Genomic DNA, 25,391 nt, shown 5'->3' on the forward strand with positions numbered 1-25,391 from the left:
CAACTTCTCAGGGGGTTATTTTACCTGACACACCATTGGTGGAGATCCCCTCTCTGGCCTTAATCCGAAATACGTTGACCGAACAACGACATGAAGCACAGCAATATTTCTTGCAATTGAAAGAGGACAATACAAAGACACAAAATTACCTACTTGAAGTTAATAGTAAAATGAGCACTATAAATCAAGAAGTAGAAGAGTTACAACAGAGAGTTGTGCAAATTGAAGAACAATCGGTAAAAACTGAACAAAAAAATACTCGCCACGACGAAGAGATCTGGGCTCTACAATATAAAATCGAGGACATGGAAAACAGACAAAGAAGACAGAATCTTAGACTTTTTGGGATTCCAGAAGGATCGGAAGGATCAGACCCTCGTGCATACATTGTCAAACTTTTCCAACGTGCATTCCCGGATCTGGCGGACTGGGATTGGGACTCTCAGCTACAAAGAGTTCACTACCGCTAGTCAACAGAAATAAAGGAAACAAATTTCCTCGTCCGTTCCTGATTTTTTGGGGAAATTTTCTACTGAGGCAGGCTGTTTCTCTAAAAGCAAAACCTAACTCCCCTATTGTTACAGAAGATGTGACTTTCTTTGTTAGGTCAGACCTTTGCAAGACTACTATGGAGAGACGATGGAACTTACGTCAATTAATTGATTCTTTTAAAGCAACAGGGGCTCAGGTTTTTCTTCAGGAACCTGCTTGCTTAAAAGTCATTAAAGCTGGTCATACGTATTTTCTTGATCAGGTTAAAGAGGCGGAGCTGGTCTTAGCAAAAATTACCAATGCATGAGGTACAAGACTTACGAGAGGTGACATCGTTTGAATCTCATTTCATAAGGTCTGACAAAAATGACAAACTGATTTCGTTTTAGGGGGGTCTAGAGTGGCATACTTAATGAAGTAGGTGGGGGCACGCGGATAGCTGCACCCTCAAGAGGCTGCCCAACCAACGGCAGCAGGTATAAAAGGGGGGTATTTCCCTATGGTACGGGGGGAGGAGAACAGAGCAGGGAGGGGGAGGGAGTGGAAGAGGGGCATGGGGGGTAAAAATAAAAAATGACATGACAAGTCAAAGTGAGGACAAATTGGTAGAAGTAAGATGTAAAATTAATAGGAGCAACAAGAAAGGGACAGAGATTTATGATTTCACTTACATTCGAAATGGCGCACTGCAGTTGTTTAGCTTGGAATGTATCAGGCTTGAATAATAAGATTAAAATAAATTTAGTTTATGAAGAATTGAAAATGTATGATGCACAGTTGGTTATGTTAACAGAAACACATATTTGCTTTAAAGACAAAAAAATTCTGACTCAATTGGGGTATGAAGTAGTGGTTTGCACAACATGAAATGCGCCAATAAGAGGAGTCGCAATATTAAAGAAGAGACAATTGCGGGGAGAAGTTATTAAAACTGCTGCAGATAATGGGGGGCGATGGGCAATTATGCAAATATGGATAGGAGAATGTATTTATGTTTTTTGTGCTATATATGGGCCAAATAGAGATGAGCCACGTATATTTGATTGGTTGAATGTAGAATTACTATCTTGGGAGGGAAAACTTATTTTGATGGGGGATTTTAATTGTGTACTAAATTACAAACAGGATGTGACGAAGAAAGGGTTATGCCCACGCATGCGTAAAACAAGAGCAGCAATATTGGAACTAGCAAAGATACATATTGTAAAAGACATATGGCGCAGCCTTTATCCAGGTATACCAGGATATACTTACTATTCATCTTCCCATAAACTATGCTCTAGGATAGATTTGGCTTGGGCTTCAGATGCACTAATGAATTCAGGATACATGCAGATTATGCCAAAAATTTCTTCTGACCATAATCCTATAATTTTTACATTTGGTTTAGCCCCAAGGTCAAAAGAAATACGCCCTTTCACATTCCCAAGATATTTACTAGCGGACAAGGTTTTTCTAACATCCCTTAAGAAACACATAAAGGAGTTTATCACAAATAATATTGACACTGCCAATGTTCTTTCAGTATGGGATGCCTGCAAGGCCTCTATTAGAGGAATAGCACAACAACACATATTCAAACAAAATGCAATAAGAAAGAATGAGACAAAGATAGCGACGGCCAACATTTTACAGATTGAGAAACAGCTAGCTGATAATCTCAGAGCCGAGGTACTGAGTAGGTCAGACATTGTTCAATTGGAAAATAAACTTTTGACTCTGCGCTCAACTATTAAAAGCTCACTTAAGGAAAAAAATAGCTGTAAGATACTTAAATATAAACTTTCTCAATACGAATGTGGGGATAGAGTAGGGAAGCTTTTGGCCTACAAAGTTGCTGACGATCGAGCATCAACGCTAATCAAATCTATAAAAGGCCCTAATGATATTCTATATTCGCAGCCTATACAAATTATGGAACAATTTGCTTCATATTATGAAAAATTATACACTCCAGAGAGCAGGAATACAGAAGATCAGATTCAATCATATATAAATGATAAACTCCCTGCAAAACAATACTTAGATCAGGAAAACCTTGATAAACTGGAAGAGAACTACACTCTAGAAGAATTATGCTTAGCAGTGTTTTCTCTTCCATCTAACAAGGCGGCGGGAGAAGATACACTTCCAGTCGAACTTTACAAAATTTGTGCGGAAGAAATTTTACCCCTCTTTTGTTTAGTAGTTAATTCAATTAATATTACAGGCAAGGCTCTGGAATCCTGGAAAACTGCTAAAATTATGTTTTTTTTGAAAAAAAAAACCACTTACAGAATGCGGCCCGTACAGACCAATATCTTTAATAAATACTGATGCTAAGGCTTACTCAAAGTTGCTATCAATACGACTGGCACCTCTTATGCCATATTTAGTTAATGACCAACAACATGGTTTTGTAGTAGGGAGGGATACTACTTCCCATGTTAACATGGCCATTACGGCTTTTGATGTGGCAGCAACTAATCTCACCCCACTCGGTATGATACTTCTAGACGCAGAAAAAGCGTTTGATCGAGTGAGGTGGGATTACTTGTGGAAAGTTTTGAATCAGTTCGGTATTAAAAAGCGGTTTCTTTGAAGCATACAGGCTTTATATAGGGATCCCAATGCTAAAATTAGTTATGCCGGGTCACTTTCACCATAGTTTGCAATTTTAAGGGGGACTAGGCAGGGGTGCCCGCTTTCACCCCTGCTTTTTGCTCTCTCTATGGAACCCTTTATCAATGCCTTGCAAACCCAAGATAAGATAATACCGGTACAACATGAACACAAAATTCTTAAAATAACTGCATACGCGGATGATCTAGCGATTTATACTACAAATGTAACAGATGCACTAATTGGAATTACAGAAGAAGCAAAAAACTTTGGAGTCATTTCAGGATACAAATTAAACCTTAATAAAACACAAATTATTATGAATTATCAAACTAACTATGCAGTACCAGGAATTTGTAAATCAGCTGTGTATTTGGGGGTGAATATTTCTTCTAAGTCCAATGAAATAAATAGATTAAACTATGACCCCTTACTAAAGGAAGTGACTACATTGCTTAAAAAATGGCATAAAATTCCACTTAATATATTGGGCCGAATTAATTTGATTAAAATGAATATTTTGCCTACATTTTTATACCTTTTTCGTTCTATTCCATTGCGAGTTAACAATTTATTCTTTAGAAAACTAGGCGGAATTTGTAGCAGTTTTATTTGGAGCTACAAAAAAGCTAGAAGGTCCATGGCTATACTAAAATTACCACCAGAAAGAGGGGGTTTGGACTTCCCGAACTTTAAAGCTTACTTTTTTGCATCATTTTTAGGCCGGCTTAGGAGTTTGCTAGATAAAAACCAACATTTTTTTTCTACCAGTTTATGCTTGGCACAAATTCAAATCAATTCTTAGCAAGAGTACAAGATCCTAACTTTTTTAAGCGGGTAAAATTTAAGACAGCAAGAGATGCTGTATGTATTTGGAATTTGATTTTGAATTATTGTGATACTTCTTTTTTTCATACCGAACTGCCACTTTGGGACAATCCTGGGTTTCCCGATATTTTTAGTGACACGATGGGAAGGGACTGGGTTAATTACGGAATTAAGATATTAGGAGATCTGTACGGTTCAGAGGGCTTCTTACAGTTTTCAACTTTACAAATTTTGTATAACCTGCCCGTAGTAATGACATACAAATATATGCAAATTAAGGACTATCTGAAACGGAAAATGAAGTTGAAAAAGAAATAAATAGCTCAGACATTTGGAGCTGTTTATACAGTACGAAAAAGAAGTCTCTAATTAGCATGGGTTATAACTGTCTTAGTCAATACGAAGCGGATGACTGCCCAAGATTGTCGCTAAAATGGACGGCTGATCTAGGCATCAATGTGACATCACAGAATATTTCAAATGCTTTCGTTAATATTAATTAGTCCATTCCTCTAGCTTGAAGCTACAACTATATAGGACGGTCAGCCAAATATACCATACTCCATTAAAAATATCTAAATGGTCACAGAACATCTTAAGCAGTGATCGTACAGAATGCCCTAAATGTGATCTGGTGGCAGCAGATCTGACACATATGAGCTATTCATGTCCCATGCTTACTAAATACTGGCAAGAAATAGAAAATGCTTTACTTCATAAACAACTGATCAATTCTTCACTCACTGCAGCTATGGTATTACTATCTTTACACCCTTCGGGATTAAAAATAGAAGTTGGCTAAACATAGCTTTGTCCTGTGCGAGACTGGTTGTAGCCAGAGCCTGGATATCACAGAATCCCCCTCATACGATCGAGTGGTGGAACCTGCTACATGAAATATATACTATGGAAAAGGCTCTTGCAAAGGGCAGAAGCTTAAAGGCTGTAGCCAAAATTGAAAAGATATGGGTTAATTTTGTATAATTTTTAAAGGATCTAAGCTGTATTTCTTGCTTATACAATACTATAAACTCATGTGGATTAACTTCGGATTTTTTAGAGACTGGTTAACCTTTTATTATTGTTGTATATGCTGAATAATGATCTGTCCCTTCGTTCTAGAAGATTGTTCCTTCAATGGTCATATCACTAAACAATATACATCGGATTATTTAAGAAAGGTGACAGAGTTATAACAATGTTTACTTTATCATAGTTTTTATTTTCATTTAATGCAGTTTTTCATTTCACTTTTTTGTATAAAAAAGACATAGTTCGTCATAAATACATTTTTCAAACTAGTATTTTTTGCTTTTAAGAACAGACATAATTATTAACACACCAGTGATTAGAAAATTATACAAGGTTATAATACACAGTTAATTTTTAAGAAAACCACCTGATATAAAAAACTCAACTCAACTCAATTCACTGACATACACACATGCATACCACAAACAACCCACACTACCAAAAGCAGAAAAAGGGAGAAACTAAGTATTAATTGACAGGTTCACAAGTTGTCAAATACTAGGGTCTCAGAAAATTTCGAGACCCCCGCACATGATTGGTCGACGCGCGTTTCGGTGGGTGAACCACCTTCCTCAGGACCTTTTTTCTCTTGTGGATCGAAAATATCAGGGGACGGTGAAAGACAAGCAGATTTATATTTCTATGGTGCTCAGTTTCTATCAGTTGATAGTTTTTAGGACCGGATACTTGTTACAATTGGCCTATCGCCGATTACCGAGGAAGATGTAAGCAGACTCCGCGACTTCATATGTTCGGATAGATGCAGCATAAAGAACGGTGTCATTTACCTGACTAAAGAAAGAAATACTTTCAATTTCCGTCCGAAGTACGACGCCATAAACCCGACTAAAGAGAGAAACATTTTACATTTCCGTCTCAGTAATAAGATACCACAGTTGTTGAGGCCGTCTTTTATCGACCTGCATCGCACCGTTGAGGGCATCATCAACCACTATAAGTTTATTTTGACGTTTTGGAGAACAGAATACCTTCTCTGAACACATTGGAGTAAGTGCACCCTGACTTGCAACATAAACTGATGCCTTGTAACAAGTATCCGGTCCTAAAAACTGATAGAAACTGAGCACCATAGAAATATAAATCTGCTTGTCTTTCACCGTCCCCTGATATTTTCGATCCACAAGAGAAAAAAGGTCCTGAGTTTGAAAAATGTATTTATGACGAACTATGTCTTTTTTATACAAAAAAGTGAAATGAAAAACTGCATTAAATGAAAATAAAAACTATGATAAAGTAAACATTGTTATAACTCTGTCACCTTTCTTAAATAATCCGATGTATATTGTTTAGTGATATGACCATTGAAGGAACAATCTTCTAGAACGAATTCTCTTTTCCCCTCTGTTCCTTGGTCGCAACTTATTTTTTGAGGGGGTCCCATCTTTCATGCTGTAATGATCTGTCCCTGAAATGATTTAAAAAACAATTTTTTTACTTGTATGTTTAAGAATATGTATTGTATATCTTGGACTTGCTTGTCAAATAAAAAATTAAATAAAATACTAAGTTGTCCACTCCTATTGGTCCGCCAATAGCTGGCATTTTTTTTCACAGAAAATGCTACCTATATTTTTTACTGTGGGCTGCAAATCCTTGCATGCCGTTGCTAACCCATGTTTGATTTTGCACACTTACTTCTTGATCACAGTTAATTGGTTCTGCTACTTGTTCCCCGCCCCACCCCTCTCTTGAGCTACTTGCCAATTTTTAGCCTTCTCACTGTTTGCGATGCCTTGCTCACTATTCATTTGATATTGTCTACCTCCCTCCACCCCCATGAAGTCACAAAAATAACACATTTCTAATTCTTAAAATGTTTTCTATCCCTCACTGTTCTACATCTTCCTAATCACAAAAAAATTATAAATTGTCTGCCTTTAATTCATATCCACACCTATTGTTCCCTTTGGTCCATGAGTTTTGCTGTTCTTCTGTGTTTCACTCCGTTCCCTCTGGGTTTGAATGAGCAATGTTACTTAACTGTTTTCAAGAATTCCTTTAAAGAGCTTTGAGAGATAGATGATTCAATATAACTGCATGATAAAGCTTACATTTTACAAGAATAAAAAGTGCTATAAAGAAAGAACAAGTGATAATAACTGTCATCATAAGTGACTTCCTTAAAACTAAAGTCATCTCAAATGGCTAGGATTTGTTACTTTGTTTCAATTATTAGCTACAAATGATCTAGAAATTACAACTTGAATTTCAGAAGCTATTTGCCCAAATCACCAAACTATCAGATTAATACTCATGTAGACCCTGCACAGTTTTGGAGATTTGCGTGTAAATGGGGTGTAGGAATAAGAACCGGTTGTGGCAGTAATGTGTTATCTGTTTGAATAGGAAATCCCTCTGCATTCAACCGTGTATGAAGTCTACGCTACCGACAAGGATGAAGGTTTGAATGGAGCTGTGCGATACAGCTTGTTGAAGACTGGTGCTGGCAACAAAGACTGGGAATACTTCAGCATTGACTCAGTCAGTGGGCTTATCCAAACAGCACTGAGGCTGGATCGGGAGAAGCAAGCAATATATAGTGTAAGTTTACCATGCACGTTTGCAAAAGAGTGGGAAACTTGTGGTGACATGCAGTGTATTGGGTGACATTGACTGCCTGACCTCACTTCTACTGATACTGAGAAGTACGTTTCAGTCCTCTTAAAATCCTAGAGACTAGTATTCACTTTTTTAGCTAGGAATACAAATCTCCATAGTAGATATTATGGGAGTAGCAGAAGTAGAGCACAACACAATATGCAATTGTGTCCCTGGAGCAGAATGGAAAACTACTACATCAGCAGATGTTCTGAAAGCAGTGAGACCCGTGCCTATATAGTGGATATCAATCCCCTCAGCAGCAATTGGGACATTGGGACTTAGTGTTTTCAGCTTCAATTGAACTGCATTCTGATACCTCTACAATATCCGCAAGACATTGTGTTATGATATATCCCTGTTGTTAATAGCAAAAGAAATTTGGAGTGAACAAGCCCAAATTCCTAAAAAGATTACATTTCTTTGTGTTGGACACGGCTATGTCCTCTGGGGACAATATTCGAAGTTGGTCCTTATTAGTGCTAATCCCTGAGGCGGTTTAGTGCTGCAACTTGTGAAGACAGCCATAATGGACCTTCCCTGGGATTTTATTGACCCATTGTATCTGAGAGAGTGAGGCATTAGTATCAAATGCTACCCTGGTTGCAGATAAATTCCTTGGGTGAATTCACCTCTATATATGTGAGAGGAGTTGGCCTAACGGCTAGGGTGGTTGACCTCAAATCTTGGGAACTGCGTTCGAGTCTCGTCAATGACGCTGAACATCCGGTGATTCTGGGCAAATCATTTAACCTAACCATGCCTAACAAAAAAGTGAATGTGTCCTAAAGTAACGCAACTGGTGCTATGTAAAGCCCTATACCCGATTTGGGTCAAGTTTGCGCTTTAGAAAACTCCCCCAAAAAATAAAATGTGGCGTTTCGGGGAAATGTCATCAGGGCCGTTTCTCCAGTGGGACCAAATAGCCAATCATTTAATTATTTGCAGGTGTGCATCTTTGTAGTTTGATAGAGGATCAGCCATCCCTGAAAAGCCTCTGTATTTAAATCTGCAAAATTTAGCCATGTCCATACAGAGGCATCCTCCTGTCATTTGAAGGACCTCAGTTGAGAGGTGAGGGGCCATCACACGTGCTACTACATTGTATCTGTTTTTGCTCACAAATCCTTAGAACCACTTGGTTCCAATGGCATTAAAATCGAGAATGTGTTCCTGTTAAGTTTGTGTTGCCCTGAAGGATAATCAGTTGCACATTCTCTCCCCTGAAAATCTCCATATTGAAAAGATTGTACCTATTTTATGATTTAGTTTATAAATGATGACATGTTATCCTACCCTTTTCTTAGCTCCTGCTTCAAAGACTGTGAGCCATTTTAACAGCCTAAAAGTCAGAAAGCTTTTAACCTTTTTTTTTTTAGATCACTGTGAGCTTAAGCTCTTAGTGTAAAGTCTTTGAAACGGTACTATGGTCCGCCCCAAACCAAGACTAACAGGCCTACAGTGCTCCTTTGAGTGAATTTCTGTATTTTAGAATGTTACACCTTCTGGGTGCTTTCTCCCCCACATAGTGTCAATGGTCATACAAAAAATGTATGGTTTTTCATTCATGTTTCTTTGTATGATGAATAAAATGGCACACGAGCGTTCCTTCATACTTTACTACTCCAGAAATGTGAGTGTTTCGCTTAGTAAAAACATGCAGAACAGTATATTTGGCTGGCACCTTGAGCGTCATACTTAGCTGCTTTTCTCCCTCGTCATTTTCATCTTTGGAACTCTTCTTATTACATCGAGGTTGTAATGCTACAGATGAATAAATACAAGCACAGTGTTGTTGTGACACCTGCTATTTCAGGCTTTCACCCTTCCTCCTCCGTCAGGTTATTAAGTAACCTAACCCTCTTTGAGTGTAGAAAGAAAGAAACATACTTGACCTAATAGGGGTCCGATGTGTGAGTTGAGTACTATGTTGTGACACCTGCCATTTCAGGCTTTCACCCTTCCTCCTCCATCAGGTCATTAAGTAACCTTACCCTCTTTGAGTGTAGAAATAAAGAAACGTAATTGAACTAAGAGGAATCCAACGGTACACAGTCAAAATATCGAGTTTTAAATTTCGACCTATCAAAATATCGTGTTTGAAATTTCGAAGGTGCAGAATATCGATGTCAATAATATCGTTGGACAGAATATCGACCCTTAGGTAAGTAATATCGAAATTCTTTATATCGATGTAAGTAATATCGAAGTTAGTAATATCGATAGCATATATATCGATGTAACTAATTTCGATGACACTTATATCAATATTTGTATTATTTTTTTGTTTTTTATTTTGTATGTGTTATATGTTTTAGTTAAATATTTTAAAAAAAATATATTATATGTGTATTAATTTTATATATTAATAAATGTATTTATAAGTAAATTATATGTTTTAGTAGCGGGTTGTGGGTTTATAGGGGAATAGGGTGGGAAGTAATTTAATTGTAATTATTAAAATATGTATTTATGTATAATTTATTTTTTAATTAATCATTAATTGGCAATTAAATATTTTAATTGATAAATTAATTATATAATTGGTAATTAATGTTAATTTTAATTAAATGTTATGTTTTAGTACTGGAGCGGGTTGTGGGTTTATAGGGGAATAGGATGGGAAGTAATATAATTGTAATTAATAAAATATTTTTTTATGTATCATTTATTTTGTAATTAATTATTAATTGGCAAATAATTATTTTAATTGATAAATTATTTATTTAATTGGTAATTAATGTTAATTTTAATTAAATGTTATGTATTAGTACTTGAGCGTGTTGTGGGTTTATAGGGGTATTGGGTGGAAAGAAATTTTATGGTAAATATTTATTATTTATATATTTGTAGTTATGGATAATTAATGTATTAAATAATTATTAATTGGTAATTCTTTTTTAATAGATAATTATTTTTTAAATTGTCAATTAATATTTTTAATTTGTAAATATTTTTTAATAACTAGAAAAATAAATTACATTGTTAAACATTTTTTTAAAAAAATATTAATTTGTATAATGTATTTTAATTTTTAATATTGATTTAAATGTAAATAATATTTTATTGTTATGATAAATATTTTATTTTTTAATATTTATTATTTGGTGAGTAATATTTAATAATTTTTATTTATTGGTGTTTGTTAATTTATTGTCAATTAATTATTCAAATGTAATTGGTTTTATTAATTAGTAATTGTTTTTTATTGATGTTGATGTATTTGAAAAATTAATTATACATTATTTGAAATATAAACATTATTTAGAAGTATGTTAAAATAAAAATCTATGTTATTAAACGCTTTCCCTACTGTTGGACCCTTTGGAGTTTGAATAGTAATTTTCCCCCTACCCTATCCAAAGCTTTCCCTACTGTTGCACCCTTTGGAGTTGGAATAGTAATTTTTCCCCCTACGCTATCCAAAGCTTTCCCTACTGTTGCAGTCTCTGGAGTGGGAATAGTAATTTTACCTCCTACACTATCCAACGCATTCCCATCTGTTGCACTCATTGGAGTGGGAATAGTCATTTTTACCTACCCGCTATCCAACGCTTTCCCTACTGTTGCACCCAATGGAGTGGGAATAGTAATTTTTACCCGTACGCTATCCAACGCTTTCCCTACTGTTGCACTCACTGGAGTGGGAATAGTAATTTTTCTCCCTACGCTATCCAACGCTTTCCCTACTGTTGCACTCACTGGATTGGAAATAGTAATTTCCCCCCTACGCTATCCAAAGCTTTCCCTACTGTTGTACTCTCTGGAGTGGGAATAGTAATTTTACCCCCTACACTATCCAACGCATTCCCATCTGTTGCACTCATTGGAGTGGGAATAGTCATTTTTACCTACCCGCTATCCAACGCTGTCCCTACTGTTGCACCCACTGGAGTGGGAATAGTCATTTTTACCCACCCGCTATCCAACGCTTTCCCTACTTTGGCACTCTCGGGAGTGGGAATAGTAATTTTAACCCCTACACTATCCAACGCTTTCCCTACTGTTGCACTCACTGGAGTGGGAATAGTAATTTTTACCCACCCGCTATCCAACGCTTTCCCTACTGTTACACTCTGTGGAGTGGGAATAGTAATTTCACTCCCTACACTATCCAACGCTTTCCCTACTGTTGCACCCTTTGGAGTTGGAATAGTAATTTTTCCCCTTACGCTATCCAACGTTTTGCCTACTGTTGCACTCACTGTAGTTGGAATAGTAATTTATACTCTTACGCTATCCAACACTTTCCCTACTGTTGCACCCACTGGGAGTGGGAATAGTAATTTTTACCGGTACGCTATCCAACGCTTTCCCTACTGTTGCACTCTCTGGAGTGGGAATAGTAATTGTAACCCCTACACTATCCAACGCTTTTCCTACTGTTGCACCCTTTGAAGTTGGAATAGTAATGTTTACCCTTACGCTATCCAAAGTTTTCCCTACTGTTGCACTCACTGGAGTTGGAATAGTAATTTATACTCTTAAGCTATCCAACAATTTCCCTACTGTTGCACCCACTGGAGTGGGAATAGTAATTTTTACCCGTACGCTATCCAGGGCTTTCCCAACTGTTGCACTCACTGGAGTGGGAATAGTAATTTTTACCCACCTGCTATCCAACGCTTTCCCTACTGTTGCACTCTCTGGAGTGGGAATAGTAATTTTAACCCCTACACTATCCAACGCTTTCCCTACTGTTGCACTCACTGGAGCGGGAATAGTAATTTTTACCCACCCGCTATCCAACGCTTTCCCTACTGTTGCACTCTCTGGAGTGGGAATAGTAATTTTACTCCCTACAATATCCAACGCTTTCCCTACTGTTGCACCCTTTGGAGTTGGAATAGTAATGTTTACCCTTACGCTATCCAACGTTTTCCCTACTCTTGCACTAACTGGAGTTGGAATAGTAATTTATACTCTTACGCTATCCAACAATTTCCCTACTGTTGCACCCACTGGAGTGGGAATAGTAATTTTTACCCGTACGCTATCCAGCGCTTTCCCTACTGTTGCACTCACTGGAGTGGGAATTGTAATTTTTACCCACCTGCTATCCAGCGCTTTCCCTACTGTTGCACTCTCTGGAGTGGGAATAGTAATTTTAACCCCTACACTATCCAACGCTTTCCCTACTGTTGCACTCACTGGAGTGGGAATAGTATTTTTACCCACCCGCTATCCAACGCTTTCCCTACTGTTGCACTCTCTGGAGTGGAAATAGTAATTTTACTCCCTACACTATCCAACGCTTTCCCTACTGTTGCACCCTTTGGAGTACGAATAGTAATGTTTACCCTTACGCTATCCAACGTTTTCCCTACTGTTGCACTAACTGGAGTTGGAATAGTAATTTATACTCTTACGCTATCCAACAATTTCCCTACTGTTGCACCCACTGGAGTGGGAATAGTAATTTTTACCCGTACGCTATCCAGCGCTTTCCCTACTGTTGCACTCACTGGAGTGGGAATTGTAATTTTTACCCACCCGCTATCCAACGCTTTCCCTACTGTTGCACTCTCTGGAGTGGGAATAGTAATTTTAACCCCTACACTATCCAACGCTTTCCCTACTGTTGCACTCACTGGAGTGGGAATAGTAATTTTTACCCACCCGCTATCCAACGCTTTCCCTACTGTTGCACTCACTGGAGTCGGAATAGTAATTTTTACCCACCCGCTATCCAACGCTTTCCCTACTGTTGCACCCATTGGAGTTGGAATAGTAATTTTTACCCTTACGCTATCCAACGTTTTCCCTACTGTTGCACTCACTGGAGTTGGAATAGTAATTTATACTCTTGCGCTATCCAACACTTTCCCTACTGTTGCACCCACTGGAGTAGGAATAGTAATTTTTACCCGTACGCTATCCAACGCTTTCCCTACTGTTGCACTCACTGGAGTGGGAATAGTAATTTTTACCCACCCGCTATCCAACGCTTTCCCTACTGTTGCACTCTCAGGAGTGGGAATAGTGATTTTAACCCCTACACTATCCAACGCTTTCTCTACTGTTGCACCCTTTGGAGTTGGAATAGTAATGTTTACCCTTACGCTATCCAACGTTTTCCCTACTGTTGCACTCACTGGAGTTGGAATAGTAATTTATACTCTTACGCTATCCAACAATTTCCCTACTGTTGCACCCACTGGAGTGGGAATAGTAATTTTTACCCGTACGCTATCCAGCGCTTTTGCTACTGTTGCACTCACTGGAGTGGGAATAGTAATTTTTACCCACCCGCTATCCAACGCTTTCCCTACTGTTGCACTCTCTGGAGTGGGAATAGTAATTTTAACCCCTACACTATCCAACACTTTCCCTACTGTTGCACTCACTGGAGTGGGAATAGTAATTTTTACCCACTTGCTATCCAACGCTTTCCCTACTGTTGCACTCTCTGGAGTGGGAATAGTAATTTTACTCCCTACACTATCCAACGCTTTCGCTACTGTTGCACCCTTTGGAGTTGGAATATTAATTTTTACCCTTACGCTATCCAACGTTTTCCCTACTGTTGCACTCACTGGAGTTGAAATAGTAATTTATACTCTTACGCTATATAACACTTACCCTACTGTTGCACCCACTGGAGTGGGAATAGTAATTTTTACCCATACGCTATCCAACGCTTTTCCTACTGTTGCACTCACTGGAGTGGGAATAGTAATTTTTACCCACCCTCTATCCAACGCTTTCCCTACTGTTGCACTCTCTGGAGTGGGAATAGTAATTTTACCCCCTACACTATCCAACGCTTTCCCTACTGTTGCACCCTTTGGAGTTGGAATAGTAATTTTTACCCTTACGCTATCCAATGCTTTCCCTAATGTTGCACTCATTGGAGTGGAAATAGTAATTTTTACCTATCCGCTATCCAACACTTTCCCTACTGTTGTACCCTATGGGGTTTGAACAGTAATTTTTAGCCTTACGCTATCCAATATAATTTATATTTATTTATGTATTTTATAATATTTGTATTATGTTATATAATGTTGTGTTTAATTAAATATTTAAATATTGAAAGTATATTTCATTGTTTTTATGTATTAAAATATCAATATTTATTATTATTTATTTTATTATTTTATGAGTGTTGATGTATTTGTAATTTATAGTATTTGTTAATATTTGTAAATCAATTTAAAAAATAACAAATATTATCATTTTTTTAATATATATTACACATTGTATGTTTAATTTTAATTAAATGTTTAACATTAAATATGTATTATTTATTCATTTTAAACATTCTACAATATTTTTACATAAGTTTAAATTATATAAAAGCATTATTTACTTTATATTTCTTTTTTTAATAACACAAAAAAAGATATATTTAATTACGATAGTTTTTAACATCGATATTTTAGTTTCGATATTTTTGTACTTACCATGTTGTAGATAGGGTGTCGATATACTTACCTTTGATATTCCAGCGTCGATTTTTTGTCTGTCGATATCCTGCCTCTCGATGTTCTGTCAGAGATATGAATCCAACGTGTGAGTTGAGTGCTATGTTGGTCAGCCGACGCCACAGCTTAATTTCCAAACTGTGTTTACTTTGCACTGTTCCAGAATGCTGCAGACTTTCTTTATCTCTGGAAGGACATTTTATGATTCTGGAGATGGGAAAGAGGTATTAGCACATGAATACAGTAGTTGCTCAGCTTTACAACGTGTACCATTTGTACTATTTGTATAATTTGCCTGATAGTAGTCATTTATCATGAAGTTAATGTTGCTTTTGTGTGAGATTGACGCAGGGGCGGCTCCTCTGTTATGGCGGAGGAGCGTCTCCCCACTGCTGCTACCCAGCAGAGGCAACAGTGAAAAATAAAACAATAATAAGATCATTTTATTCCAATTTTCTTTTTTACCGTTGCCTCTGCTGGATAGCCAAGTTGCGGGCCTGGCCGAGCCATCCGCCTGAGCTTCAGGAGGAGGAGTTTTGGGAACTACTAAGTGCTCAGGACAGTTTGGCCAGCCGTTTTAGACCGGCCTGACCATCATGCACACCCACATCACAGCCAGGTGGAGAAAAGCCTGTCTGAGCGGCAAACCAGGCACTCAGCCCAATCCCTGGACTTCTCTCATGCTGGGAATTGAATTCCCAGCATGAGAGAAGTGCTGGGATTGACATCTAGGAGCCTGTGCAGTGTCCACCTGTCGAGGAGCGGGAGTGGAGGAAGATGAGCGGACCCAGCATCATGTAAGTCGTTTTTTTAATATATATTATTTTTAATGTATTTATGTCCCCCTCTCCCTTGCTGCCGTACCTAGTCGTACCGGGAGCAGCTGCCACTGGATTGAGGCATGTGCGCTTGACTGGGTCTTTTGTTAAATCTTGTGAGCCATTTTTAAGTTGAAGTCTTTTTATTGATTTAACAACAAACAAGATGCAATGAGAAATGAAACCGAGATCATGGGCTGGCAAACATCTGAGTGCTAGTCAGAGGATAAAATAAAAACTAAAATAAACCTTCCCACAAGCCTCCCAACACCTGCCCTCCCCACCCCCTCCTGCCTCCTCCCCCATTCAAGCTGCTTATACATGAAAGTGTAAATTGAGCTCAGCACGTTCTTGCTCACTGTGGTGGTGTATTGGTTGCGTCCGTGTTCAACGCCATGGGAGGCGTAAAAACCATAGATATCTAGGGCACAATAGTTCACGAAATTCAGAACATAACAAAGTGACAAAGGGTCAACATACATCGGCGAAAGCAGCCCCATCCCCCTGGAGCGAGAAAGAAATGAGCTCCGTGCCTAGCACATACCTTAGGCGATGAAGCCATCCCTGGAAGGTTGGTATCTGATCTGTGCCCCATAAGGAAAGTATGTTCTGTAATGCCGCCCCTAGGGCTATACCTAGTTGCTTACCTTTACGGGACTTGAGGGGGTAGGTAAGTCTATCAGAGACTCCTAAGACCTCATATTCAGAAAAACGTAAGAGTGTGGTGTCAAAGTGACAATCGATCTTGTCTAATAGCTGTGTCCAATAGGATGTGAGATTGGGTCATTCCCATAATAGATTTTAGAGTGAGCCGTCTGCCTCACACCCCCTCCAGCAAGTGGGAGAATGCTCAGGATCACTTTTATGGAGTCAGGATGGTGTGAGATACGAATACGTCACAATCTTAGTGGAAGTCTGTATGCTAAAAGTGTTGCGTGCTTAAAGTCAGGTTCTGTAATAAATATCGGTCCATTCTTTGGGGGTCAGTGTCTGTCCAAGCTCAGTCTCACATTGTCGTTGGCCTACTGATTAGATTGCCTGTTCTGGGGGGCGCAGAATGTGATATAATTCTGATAAGTTTCTTCGTGGATTGTTTAGAGAGCAGCCAGCGCTCATATGGGGTAAGGAGCCGCACTGCTTCAGGACAAATCTGTGGCTGCAAAACCCAGTGTCTTATTTGCAAGTAGTGATAATGCTCATGTCCCTATTTATGCATGGTCTCTTATCTGCCCACACAAAAGCATTACATTCAGACTGAAGTTGATTCAATGCATCTGAAGGTGGTTCTACCGGGAGAGTTTGAAACAAATACAAAACTTCAGGGAGTATACTCATCTTGAAAGCTGCCATCCTACCTAATCAGGAAAGATTGAATGGCCACCATTGTTTAAGATCTTGTCTGATCTGCCGCAGCAACCTAGTGTAGTTCAGAGAGAGTGTCTCAGCAGTGGATATTGACAGTGATACACCTAGGTATGAAATGACCTTCTGGTCCCAGGGAATGGGGCACGCTAGGGCTAGTGTGTTAACAGTTGACTGCTGCAAAGAGAAGCACAGCTCTTGGAACTTAGTCACATTGACTTTAAAGCCGAAAGCTGTGGAAAATTCCACTAGCTCGGCCAAAAAGGCCAGGACCGAGGTCTGGGGAGACTCTAGCTTTGCGATTACATCATCTCCATAGAGGCTGATGGTATGTCGCTCTCCCCCAAAAAGGATCCCTTTGATCCCCCTTTTTTTTAAGGACCCTCTGGGCTAATAAGAGGGGGGGTGGACAGCCCTGTTGTATGCCCCTTGTGATATAGAAGGGATCCGAGATATAGACATTCACCCAAACAGTGGCAGAGGGATGGCTATAACCACTGAACACCCACTGGCGGGATCTGTACCCAATTCCCCCAAACGATCTCTAAAAAAGGCCAATGGACCCTGTCAAATGCCTTTCCGGCGTCTGTCGACTGGAAGATACGCTCCTCAGGCTGACGGTGGGATTTATCCAAAAGATGCAGTACCCTTCTGGTGTTATCGCTAAATTGGGACAAATATGTCCTGGCCGGTTCTATCAATCCCAGCATCATGGGTCCCAGTCCGGATGCAAAAATCCAGGTGAAAATTTTAAAATCGATATTTAACAGGGATATCAGCCTGTAAGAGGCACAATATCTATTGTCCTTCCTTGGTTTGGGCAGTACTGCTATTGATGCTAGGAGCATCGTGGGCAGTCGCTCAGTGGTGCCGTCAATAGTATTAAAAAGTCGGACCAATATGGGGGCTTGAATGGAACAAAAAGTTTTATAAAAGATGGTGGTGAAGCCATCTGGGCTGGGGATTTCAGCAGTTTAAGAAAGATATGGCCGATTTGACCTCTTCAGTCCTAATTGGCTATCCAGGGCAGCTGACCGGTCAGGCCTCAGCCTAGAGTGTGTTATGGCCTGATAATACCTGGAAGGGTTCTCTTCAGGCAGTGACTGGACAGTGCACAGAGCTGTGTAAAAGTCCCTGAAGGCATTCGCTTTTTCCTCGTCCTGTGTGATCTCTGCACCCCTGTCAGCCAGGAAGAGTGGGACAGCGGACGCCTACCGCTGTGCACACAATTTATTAGCCAATAAACTGCCATATTTGTCCCCTGCAGTATAAAATGCTTGTTTTAAGCGAAGAGCGGCATATTCCGCCCTATCAAGGTCCAAGCTGGACCGCCCTGCTTTCAGTTTCCTCCAAATACAGTGGGGCTCCTGTCCTTTTGTGAATACCTTCTAGTTCCAACACTTGTTTGGAAAGTTCATCCCTCTTCTCCCTGCGTGCTCTTTTGTCTGCGGTGGATACTTATTTATTTATAAAGTTTTATATAGCGCAAACAAGATCCCAAAGGATATCAGAGCGCTTTACAATAAATTGGTAGAAAGGACAAAATGAAATATACATAGTAATTGAGAGAAGAAAAAAAAGAAAAAAAAATGCTAAACTGTAAACAATGGTACAAGTATAAGGTATAATATTATGGAGAAGATGCAATCCATGACTGTTAGTTGTGCCATGGAGCTAGGAACAAAGAGATAGTCGCCTTATAGGTGCCTAATCCCCTTATGGCAAGAATTTGCTCATTAAGAATCTTTTGGCTTACAATTTGAAGGCCGTCATCGAGGAGAGTATGCCTACATCCAGATGAAGAGAGCGTCATATTTGAGGGGCAGCACCAGAGAAGGCTAGGTGACAGGTTCTCTTTTTGCTGAGGATGATAGGTTTCAGGGGGAGAGTAGAGGGGCTTCTAGATGCCCTACCCCCACAGGATAATTCAAGTTTTTGTGCCAGATACGTGGGAGTATTGTAGTGGAGGGCCTTGTGCGTCAGGATTGCAATCTTTAGCTGGATTCATGCTTCAAAGGGTAGCCAGTTGAGGGATTTAAGGACTGTGGATATGTGCTCATTTTGTTTGGAGCCTGTAATCAGTCTTGCTGCAGACTTCAGCGAGGTCCTAAGTGGAGCCAGGGCAAATTTAGGAAGGCCACAGAGAGTTGCACTGCCATAGTCTAACCTTGGTAAGACAAGAGCTTGTACCACCTGCTTGAAATCCATTTGTGGCAAGAAGGTTTTGATCATTCTGAGAGTCCTCACAAGTGGTTTGCTCCTTTACAAACGTTGCTGATATGAGTCTTCATATTCAGGTGTTTTTCAACTGTGACTTTGAGCGATTTGGCTGAGTCTATGATGATCAGAGTGCAGTTGAGAGCCATGAGGTGAGGCATCCAGAGGTCGATTACCAATTTGAGGGTTTCCCAAAGGGAGATGATTGAGGTGTCCTGAGTGTCATTGTCAGCTAAAAAGTCTTTCAGCATTTTAGTGAGGCATGTCACCACTTCAGGGAGATGAGATGGAAGAGCGCATCTCGGAGCCTCCAGGAGTATGGTGAGTGAGAAGTGGGGGGGAAACAACAATGTGGCAGTGAGGGCTGCGTGGTATGAGAGTGCCTGGGGTTCGATTTCCAAGCTCTGTCAACCGGTAGGAGAGTCCTAGTCGTTAGAAAGTAATCTAGTCGTGCATATGTCCCCGAGCGTGCGTGTCGAAAGTATATTCAAGTCTGTGAGGATGGAAATGCCGTAACAGGTCTATCAGCCCCAGGTCCTGCAACCACTAGCGAGAGGTGGCCAAGAGAGATCCAGTTGGACCCAGCCTTTGCCTGGAGCAGTCCTACTATCAAACACGATGTTCAGGTCCCCCCTATAAAAATGTGTCGATCAGGTGAAGACGTCAAGTCCCCTACCGCTTTATGTAAGAACCCCTCTTGGCCTTCGTTAGGAGAATAAATAGTGGCCAGTGTTAACGTGTGTCCCCCTACAGTCACCAAAAATGTCAGAAGTCGCCCATTAATCTCCAATACCTTGGTTTCACCTTCCCAGGGAGCGTCCAAGCGATAATAATGGCGACCCCATGCCTTCTTAGTGGGGAGAGATGAGAAATATTGTTGTGGGAATTCCTTTTAACACATCCGTTGTGTGTCACTGGACAGTAAATGGGTCTCTTGCAATAAACATATGTGGGCTCCAGAATTTTCAAGATAAGACAGGATAGCTCTGCGTTTAATGGGTTTGTTAAGCCCTTTCACATTCAACGTCAGGATTATGACACTCATCTACCTAGGTGTGGTGGGTATCGCATTCTGTCGGTGCATTAGGGCCAATCTATCCCTTATGTATTGAATCTTCTAGTACCCCAGACATGTTCCCCATAGTGTAAAAGAGTTGCGTTGCCGCTCACAGGTCAGAGCGAATGCAGCAAGGGGGAGGAGATCCCAACGATGAAAACAACGAAACCCCCATGGAAACAAAAACCAGAACATGAGCCAATAGAATAGGAGTCAATCTCCAGAGCATCCTGTTCTTAGAGGAAAAAAGAAGAAGGGGGTACCTGTGGCCCATGGCTCCCTGCTGCCACCAGATGACCCATAAAACCATTATCTATACCATCGGCATGGATCAAAGTAACAGTACCAAAGCAGAAACTATGACTAGTGAAGGTCTGCTTCATTCCGAGGTTGTCCCCGCGTGGGTCGATAGCACTACCTGCCATTTCTTGCCCATAGTGTCTGGATCAGCACGAGTCGTCGGGCTTGGAGGCTTAATGGTGGTCCATCCATGGCCACTCCAACATCTGCGGGGGCGAGTGTCTTTGCTAGACTTGTCTGTTGCGGGTTCTTCAATGCCTAAAAGCTTGTAGGCGACTGGACGTGATCAAAGTTGTCTCAATTTCCCTTTGTAGAGAAAAATATACCTCAATGGTTGCCCCCAGGAGTATTTTATGCCAGTGTCCGAAAGTGAAGGGTAATCAGCCGGAAGGACTTCTGTTTAAGCAAAGTGGAGGCAGCCAGATCCTGAAAGTGTGTAGGTTTCTGCCCCCGGTATGTAAAGTCTGGATGGCTACGAGCCTTGCGAAGAATCCTTTCTTTCAGCTGCTTGTCATGAACACAAGTCTGTATGTCCACAGATGGCGCAGAGGCAGCTTTCCGGGGGCCCACCTTATGAGTTTGTGTAAATGTGATTGGACATCAAAAGGTTATGAAAACCACCAAAACTCTGAAAACCTATTCACTTAGGCACAATGGTTTGTCCATGTACTTATTTTTATATAAACTATGCAATAATGAGCAGTACTATTCTGTCTAATAGGATGATTTAATGTTACAAATTAAGCATGTATCATAACTATTCTTATTATAGAGACTACTGAGCAATCCACCACAGAGTATGATCTATCCACAGTAAAACTAACGCTGCCTTTTTTATTGCAGTTGATCATTGTAGGCTATGACCTGGGGCAGCCGGTTCCCTACGAGACAATGCAGCCCCTGCAGATAGCCCTTGACGATGTTGATGACAATGAGCCGATATTCTTGAGGCCACCTGTAAGTTGCACCTTATGTGAATTCTTTCTTTTTTAGTGGGCGTCTTTTCGGCAAGTGGAATTTTTTTTTACAAAATAGAAAAATAGAATTTGCATCAATCCAAATAATACAAAATAACATTGATTCATGGAAAGTTGGTGAGACAATCCTGTTTGCCTGATCTGCAAGGACAATCAGCTTCTGCCTCCTACCGACGCTTGGTGCTCAAAGTCTAGAAGACACTTAGAGACATTTTTACAAGTTCTTATGGCCACAGGAACATCAATTTTTGTGATGTCCCTGTGGCGATAATCCCTTTGCCTTATTCACAAGGTGGCGTTAAGATACTAACACATGTAGTCACTCACCTATACAGTCACTGACGCAAGCACACACTCACCTATACAGCCACTGTTACATTCACTCACTCACCCAGTCACTCACACACCCATCCATACACACTTATGTATCCAGTCACTCAACCATACAGCCACTCTCACACCCCATCACTCACCTATACAGCCTCTCACATACCCACTTACTCACCCATATACCACTGACACACCCACTCACTCGCCCACACAGCCACTCACTCAGACAACCACTCCCACACCCATAGAGCCACTCAGACACCTACTCACGCGTGGATGCACACAGTCACACAGCCACTCACACAATATGTGATACGAATAATATTACTCTTTAGCAGTACACAAACGATACTTATTTCAGTGTTGTACTATCTAAGTATATATTTTTAACACTCAAAAACTTTTAGAAAACACTAACACTCATTGGATAATGTCATCAGTGATGTCATTTGAGATGTCACCAGTGATGTCACTACCTGTGTCATGAGAGAAGTAATGTGTGAGGTCATAAGCAGTGCATTGCGTGGCGTAAGGTTTATTTAGTTTAGGTCCTATGACTGCTGAATTTCATTTGTTTTGTACGAGTGAAATGTGAGCCCAAATATAACATCCATGTAACCTTTGTTTTTTCAGTGAATTTCTACATTTTAAAAAAATATTCTATTTCCTAACTATAACCTCCCTGTAACCTTTTTTTTCAGTGAATTTCTCAGTGAATTTCTAAGTTTTTTAAAATTCTATTTCCTACCTGTAACCTTGGAAATGAGTGTCCGAGTGAATGCAAGTGTGCCTCAGTGGGTGTGTGACTGAGTGTGTGAGTGTCTCAATCTTCCTAGACTCCTTCTCAGCTCGTATATGCCTCTGCTTAGCTTCCTTGTGTGATACCTGCAAACTATCAAACATTGATCGCCTACTTCTCCTAGCAAACAATTTGTCCTGTAAATGATTAAATTTTTGTTCATCAAAGGCACCATTCAGTGGCCACTGAAGCTCAATATTGTCCCTCGTATACTTGTGCCATAATGTACGAAACATAATAGGGCCGATACCATGCTTCACATTCAGCTCTAAACTCGGAGTGCCTTCTGGAGGTGCAGGCTGCCTCTCCTCCAGCCAATATTAAACAGAACAACAACGGCACCCCAAACACCACACTTTACTCCAACAAGGTATCCTAGCATCAGACACATTCACTATCCACTCAATCAACCCACACACACACGTAATAAAGACACACACACAAACAAAGAGCTCTCAAAAGCAGTCCTCAGACTGTGCCAAGACAAGTCAGATATTAGACTGCACCAAGATAAGATAGACTCTCGCCCCAGGCCTTTTCAGGAATAAGCCGAATTCAACTCGGGGCCTTGCAGAATGCTCCAAAGTGCTCTGTTTCACAAGGGTCCGCAGACCCACCAAGTTAATCAAGACGGCGTCCCATATACCATGAATCAAGATGAACTCACCTGGTGCACATAGGTCAAACAAGAATATTCTCCACTGCCGACTCTTCAGACCAAACTGTCAATTCTGAGGTTTTCGCCTTTTCAGGGCCCCAACCAAGATGACCACTAGATGAGGACCTGCCTCGATCAGACAGGTGGGGCAGCCGCGAGTACCGGGCTCTATCATATAGGGATCCCGATCCACCTACTCTACCGGACGCAACCCCAACCCCACAACCGGACAGCGGGCGGGATTAGTCACCTGGTGGAGTTCCTGTTCGGGTGCCAACTGAAGGAAGTGACCCAACTAGGGCCACCCGGGTCACTCTGGAACTTTCATGAAATGAAGACTCGATTATGCAGTGGAGAAGTGCAAGCAAAACTAGTTTATTCACACAGTACACTGCAGCGGGGTCCATTCTGACCACCCTCCTATGATGGCTGTTGAGGGACTGGCTCTAACAGGCATTAGGTTACATTATGTATGTTGAGGAGCCCATAAAGACCCACCTACTATGGAAAAACACTGGTAGGTGTCGTACTACAATGTGGGTATAGAACATAAGTTTTGATTCCACTGTCTGGTACAAGCTATCTACTGCCCAAGGTCATCTGGTTTATCCTCCCTACTAGGCAGGTGGGAGAGGGCCTCTACGCAGAGTTAAAGGCATGTGATAATGAGCAAGATTCAACATCTGAGAAGCGAAACTAACCAAAGACTATTTCTCGTAAAGGATACAGTAACAGTTTCGATTGTAATACAAAATGGTGTTTTGTTACAGAAAATGGTGGCACAGATGTCAACCTAACTTACATAACATCTACCCTTGTTAATTACCTATGCATCAAGCAAGAATGTATTATAATATAGCTAAATAAATGCTAACATAATATCAAGTAAAATACGAGTAATATGACAGTTATACATTTCAAGTCTAACACTTACAACACTGTACTATACTGTATGCCACTGTACAACACTCTACCCTGCTTTATGTCACCCTATAATAATACTCTACTCCACCATATGACACTGTACAGTACTCTTTGTATGCCATTGCACCCCACCTTACTCTACTGTACTCCATGGCACAGAACTTCACTCTACTTCACTACTCCATTGTACACCACTCTACTCTACACCACTCTATGCCATTCTACTCTATTACAGTGAATACCAATCCACTCTACAACACTTTCCAAATCTGTACAACACACCCCTGCACTATACTGTACAGGAGGGTTCTCTAATTTATAACACTCTATTCAACTGTATGCTATGCCATTCCACACCATTAAACTCTACAACACACCACTCTACTCTGACAATTTACTCTACTATTCTCCACTCTACTAAACTTTATCCAACTCAACCCCACTGTATGATACTCCCCTCTACGTCGCTCCACTATCTGACACTCTAATCCACTCTATGTAGTTCCTGTGTGTATCTCCACTCTACAAAACTGTTCTACCTACACTCTAAGCTACTCAATAACACTTTACTTCACTCTATGCCCATTCATTGTACGCCACTGTAGTACACTGTATGACACTCAACGAGATGCTACTCCACTCCTTTCTACAACACACCACTCTAGTATATGACATGCCGCTCCACTGTACGACACTCTCCTTCATTGTACTCTGACACTCCTCTCGATGATACTCCTCTATATGACACTGTACACCGACCTACTCCTCTCTATGCCACTCCTCGTAAACATTCTACTCCACTCTGTCAGTCTACGACACCCTGCTCTACTGCACAACAATTCCCTCCACTATACAATACGTCACCCAACTCTATGATACTCTACTCAATTATACAGCAAACCACACCACTTCACTGCTTGTATGATAGAAGCATGAATGGTTTTACCACG

General features: G+C 40.3%; 1 protein-coding gene across 1 annotated transcript in view; it reads left to right on the forward strand.

Annotated features, from left to right (window-relative positions):
- Positions 1 to 25,391, forward strand: part of CDH23 (cadherin related 23) — a 2,828,172-nt gene that overhangs the window by 2,553,181 nt on the left and 249,600 nt on the right. The window contains exons 55-56 of the mRNA XM_086919477.1: positions 7,321 to 7,515; positions 21,597 to 21,710. Of these exons, the coding sequence (XP_086775603.1) occupies positions 7,321 to 7,515; positions 21,597 to 21,710 (309 nt within the window). The remainder of the gene's footprint in view (positions 1 to 7,320; positions 7,516 to 21,596; positions 21,711 to 25,391) is intronic.

This window comes from Lissotriton vulgaris, chromosome 5 (genome assembly GCF_964263255.1).
Source record: "Lissotriton vulgaris chromosome 5, aLisVul1.2, whole genome shotgun sequence".
Taxonomy (NCBI): domain Eukaryota; kingdom Metazoa; phylum Chordata; class Amphibia; order Caudata; family Salamandridae; genus Lissotriton; species Lissotriton vulgaris.